This window comes from Pan troglodytes, chromosome 1, assembly GCF_028858775.2.
Source record: "Pan troglodytes isolate AG18354 chromosome 1, NHGRI_mPanTro3-v2.0_pri, whole genome shotgun sequence".
In the NCBI taxonomy this organism is placed as follows: domain Eukaryota; kingdom Metazoa; phylum Chordata; class Mammalia; order Primates; family Hominidae; genus Pan; species Pan troglodytes.
Window position 1 is genome coordinate 109,799,035 of NC_072398.2, and position 4,779 is coordinate 109,803,813.

At 48.1% G+C, this 4,779-nt stretch overlaps 1 protein-coding gene across 5 annotated transcripts; it reads right to left on the reverse strand.

Annotated features, from left to right (window-relative positions):
• Positions 1-448: 448 nt before the first annotated feature.
• Positions 449-4,779, reverse strand: LOC112204055 (hemojuvelin). Of its 5 annotated transcripts, none has more exons than XM_016941900.4 (3): positions 4,551-4,779; positions 2,154-2,713; positions 449-1,679 (listed from the first exon to the last, which is right to left on the reverse strand). In XM_016941900.4, the coding sequence occupies exons 2-3, from the start codon at positions 2,469-2,471 to the stop codon at positions 1,056-1,058; spliced, it is 942 nt and encodes a 313-aa protein (XP_016797389.1). In that variant the 5' UTR covers positions 2,472-2,713; positions 4,551-4,779; the 3' UTR covers positions 449-1,055. The 5 variants fall into 5 exon arrangements, with proteins under 5 accessions (XP_016797389.1, XP_016797493.1, XP_063671378.1 ...); XM_016942004.4 differs by having other exon boundaries at positions 2,677-2,713; positions 4,551-4,774; XM_063815308.1 differs by lacking the exon at positions 4,551-4,779 and adding an exon at positions 3,102-3,422.

Consider the following 4,779-nt stretch of genomic DNA (forward strand, 5'->3'; position numbering starts at 1 on the left):
TCATAATCTGGCCTCTGCCCATCTAACCTTCTGTCCCATTACTCCTTGTCTACTGCATTTGAGTTTTGCTCATTTCCTTGCTGAATCATGAATCCATGCATAACTCCAGATGGTTTTCATTGCCTGGAAGATCGTTAACAATTTGAATCTTACCCAGTCTTCAAAGCTCACTTCAAATCCCATCTTCTCTGTTACCTTTTATTATTCTTATTACTTTAGTTCAAATCTACCATCTTCCCATCTGAACGTACCGTACTGTAGGATTTAGTGAATAATTACACACTCATCACTCTTTCATGTGAATTGGTTTTGTCTCTCCAATAGCGTGTAAACTCCCTGAGATAGAAACAGTATCTGATACTTCTAAGCCCTCTTTCAGTGGAGTGAACACATTGCATTTACTCCATTTCAAGCATCTGTAAAGAGATTCAACATAGGCAACAGAGGATGGTGTGAAGAATTTATAGCTTTAATAACAGATTAGTTAGGGGGTAGGGATGATACTTCTGTCCTACCTGTGCCATTCTTCAAAAGCAGAGACTCCCTTCACCTAAGAGCTAGACAATGCCTGCTTCATTTTTGAATCAAGAAAGCAGAACATACCTTACACACACATATTCATCAAATAGACTTCTTTCCCTAATTATGTCTTCCTCCTTTGAGTTTCTTATGGCTAATGATCATGTCTTCTGCTTTCAGCTCTTGCCTCTTAAAAATCTCAACCCTTAAATCTTTACTGATCATTAAAACCTTCATGACCTCTAAACTTATAAGGGTGAAATCTGCAGTAAATGGATTAGAACAATTTGTTTACTATAAATGAGGCTGGAAAAATTGGTGAAGAGCCCCACAGAGATCCGGAATGCAGTAACCTTGCCCAGAATCCTTATTCTGTGATAATTTCAACCCTGGACTGCAGCCTCATCTGACTCTGGATAATGTCATTGTTTCACGTGTCTCCTAGGCCTTGCTTCCTTTAATGATTCTTTACATTCTTCTCTGCCAATCTGTATCTCCAAATCATTTCCAAACTAGTAATGGGACTGATGGTCCCCTTACTGAATGCAAAGCCACAGAACAAAGAGCCCAGAAAGGAGTGGAGCTAAGAGGGTTGCTGAGGAAAGAGGAACCCCAGCATCTGAGGGGAAGAGATGCAGCTTCTCTAAGTCTGGCAGGAAGGCTCGGGCATCCTCCAGTGCTGCCTGAGCTGCCGCGGTAAAGTTGGGATCACCAGAAATTAAAACATCAAAGACACAGGAATGGAAGTAAGCATCTTCCACTGGAAGCCCTTCCTTGCACAGCCGTCTGGCAGTATCAATGGTTATAGCTCCCCGACGATTGCGCTCTGATCGAGAGAGTCGCTGACTTGGAGGGCACCCCCCAACACAGAGCTGCAGGTCCTGTTCAGCTGAGAAGGCCATGGCCACATCCTCTGCTACCTTGATGGAGAAGGAGAGCTGCCCAGCTGTCTGCCGAATGATTATAGTTGTGCCAATGTAGGCAGCTTGGATCTCCACATGGTTCCCAGGGTTAGCAGTTTGAATCGACAAACTGGATCCCCCAGGTCGGTCACCTCCATTCATAGAACCATCTTCAAAGGCTACAGGAAGATTATCCACCTCAGCCTCATAGACCTTCTGATCAATGCATTCCTGCATGTTCTTAAATATGATGGTGAGCTGTGAGGACAAGAGGGAAAACAGTTCATTTTGGGTTCAGTGCATCTTCCCCCCAATCAGACCTCATACATAGTTAGAGATCTGATCCAAGTAGAGATGCAGGACTACTATGGCCCTCAATCCTTGATCCCTTCTCCTATTTACGTTCCAGTATTACCTCATCCCTACTTAACCCCCTCTCTACTTAATCTTGGCAACTTCCTAGGAGAGGGAAAAGTTTCCCTTCTGAAACTCCTCAGGTCCGCCCTCTCCGACTGTCTCTTCAAGGTTTTCTGCATTTGAGTCAAATTCCCATCAAGGGGAAGTGATTTACAGCTCCAGGTGTTTGGTAGAAGGGAGTGATTCGAGATGGGGGAGAGGTTGAGGAAGAAAAGGGAATTAGGGAGCATTGCTGTTGAATAGTGGGGATGGGGAGGAATGGTGCCCGTGGAAGAATCTCATGAGGTGGATCGGAAGGAAGATTGAGTGCCTGACCTTCCGGGTGGCGGTAGCGTTGGCCCCCAACGCCATGGGGGAGCTGGTGGCTTGGACAAAGAGGAAGTCATTATCCAGTAGAGGCCAAGCTCCTTGGACACGGCATGTGTGAAAGTGATGGTGGAAGCTGCGCACATGGGGGTCCCCGAAGGAAGCGCAATGCAAGAACCCCGGGGGACGACCATGCAGCCGGGAAAACCGGCCTTCATAGTCACAAGGGTCCGGGGCAGGGAGGCCGGAGCCCGCGCCTGGAAGGGCGGGGCCCCGGGGCGGGGGAGGGGCTGTAGGGCCCTGGCGGGAGCAGTTGTGCTGGATCATCAGGTCTTCAATGCCATGTACCGCCGAATGGAAGGCGAGGTCCCCGCGGCAGGTGCGGGCGGTGCGCCGAGTGCAGAGCGCATAGGAGCGGAGGGCTCGACAGAGGCCGCCAGAGCCCACCCCTCCACCCCGGCCTCCTCCTCCTCCTCCTCGAAGTGCTCCTGATGAACCCCCACCTCTAAGGCTCAGAGTGGACGATACGTACTCAGCATTGCAGCGGAGGATCTTGCATTGAGAATGAGCTAAAGACAGAAGGGAGAGGATTGTGAGACGGTCCTCAGACCTCTGCTCTATCGGAGTGTAGTTTGCTCATAACTCTTCCAAATCTCATCAGGGGTTTCCAGCCTTCCTAAAACCTAACTAAGGGCCTTCCCCAGCCCCCAACCCCCTAGTCCCTAGTTCTCTCGGCTGTCTTACTAAAAGTGTGTAAGCCTGCCACATCTCTTCTGCCTGTCGACCAAGGGCTTCCCCAGTGGCCTTCCCCAGACTGAACGGGAAATAAAATATTAGTATTTGAGAGCAGGGCGAGTGATTGGGACTCTCAGCGCCTATCTCTCCTCACTCATTCAGGCTCACATGCCCACCCCTACCCTCTAGATTTCCCCAAACCCTTCCCTGGCCGTTCCTTACCATGTCCACAGAGGAGCAGCAGGAGAGTGAGAGTGCTTAGAGTTGGGGGACTGCCATGGGAGGACCTGGGACTAGGGGACTGGCCTGGCTCCCCCATACCTATCCAGCCAGGTTTCCCAGGCGCCGGTTTTTCCCAGCTGATGACCCTCCTACCTAGTGAATTTTGACCGGAAGCCCCGTAAGTGACTGAAAAAAGAAATTTGGCTGGACATGGAGAGAGAGAAGAGTTGAAGATTGGTAAGGATAATGTGGAGTGAATCTGGGGAGATCAAGAAAAGGATGAACAGACTGGAATTTGGGGAGATTGGAGTTCCTCAAACTATAAGTGTGGCAGTTAAGCCTCTTTGCCCTGTTCCTGTGGCCACTTTTAGGGCCCTTGTGTAATACCCCTAGGTGGGGGTGGAGGGAAGGTTGAGTGAACTCAAGGGGGCAGAGTCCACTGTATTGCTCCATTCTGAGCTACCAAACAGCAGGTATGTCAAAGATGGAGGAATCATGGGGCTAGATCAGATACCAGTAATCCTAGTGGGTACCCTAGTAAAATTAGGACCTGAAAATATTTCAGAAACATACTTCTTATTTGTCCCTCTCCATTAGGAGGAGATGCCCTCTAGGAGTCATACATTTCTTTTCCTCCTTTGTGTCAGAACACAAGAAGGATTAAGGGTGGCATACCCATCCCCTCTAGAATATCAGTATTCAAATGAAAAGGAAACCAATCTCTTTTCATCAGCTCTAGAGAGCTGCAATTTTGATCTCCCTCTCTCATGGAATAATGGGATGCAAACCAAACATGCAAATCAATATTTGTTTTTTCTAAGTCAACAGTTCTTGTATTTTCCCAAATTTCACTCCTTCCATTAATCTCTTCTTTTCAAATTCTGAAGTTCTCAGTCTTTTATGATGACAGGAGTTGGAGAGGGGCTAAATCCCTCCTGCCTAACTCCCCTATCTTATGGGTAAGGATATGATTGGGGGAAGAGTCCTGCAAGAGGGAGAATAGAATGGAGGGACTAGAGTTGTGGGGAGAAATCATTTACAGGGAGCAGCCCCCACCCTTGGAATCTCAATGTGAAGGGCATTGCTAAGTGGGGGCAGGATAGAAGGGTATCAGTGACTCATCATCTGAGGTCATATTTGGCCTTGGTAAGAAAACTACAGAATAGAGGACGTAGGGAACTCCTAAAACTTCATCAGAAGTCTTGAGGTAATAAGGTAAAGAGAGGGCTAAGACTGCCAGAGGAGAGACAGAGAATTAAACTTCAAAAAGCTAGAGGCCAGAGGCCAGAAAGAAAGAAGACAGAAAGAGAAATGGAGATTGGGGCACCTTGGTAGGGAGAGATCCCAGCATTTGGACGAGAGACATCCAAGTAGGTGTTTGTAATTTTATAAAAGTCTAACTTCAATATAAAAGCTTATTAAAGGAATTGCAATTTCATTTTGACTTACTGTTTCCAGAGGTCAAACATTACTCTGCTATCCAATTCTCCAGCCATGATTCCCTACTCTGTGGGTCAGCTCCAGCCAGGGGGTCCTCCGTCTCTTTCTCCATGTCTCCCCCAGGTCCCCAGGCCGGCTGCTGTCTCACTGAGGTCAGGGAACCAGAGAAGGTTTGGTATGGGGGGAAGGGGGAGTATATGGCTGGCCAGAGTACTGGACAGCTGAGCAGGGAGGGAGG

Coding starts and splice junctions, on each gene's coding strand:
- LOC112204055 (XM_063815308.1), bottom strand. CDS start 3,198: ATGGGGGAGCCAGGCCAGTCCCCTAGTCCCAGGTCCTCCCATGGCAGT. Junction 2,714..3,101: donor GCTGCTCCTCTGTGGACATG/GTAAGGAACGGC, acceptor TTCTGTCTTTAG/CTCATTCTCAATGCAAGATC. Junction 1,680..2,153: donor ACGCTACCGCCACCCGGAAG/GTCAGGCACTCA, acceptor TTGTCCTCACAG/CTCACCATCATATTTAAGAA.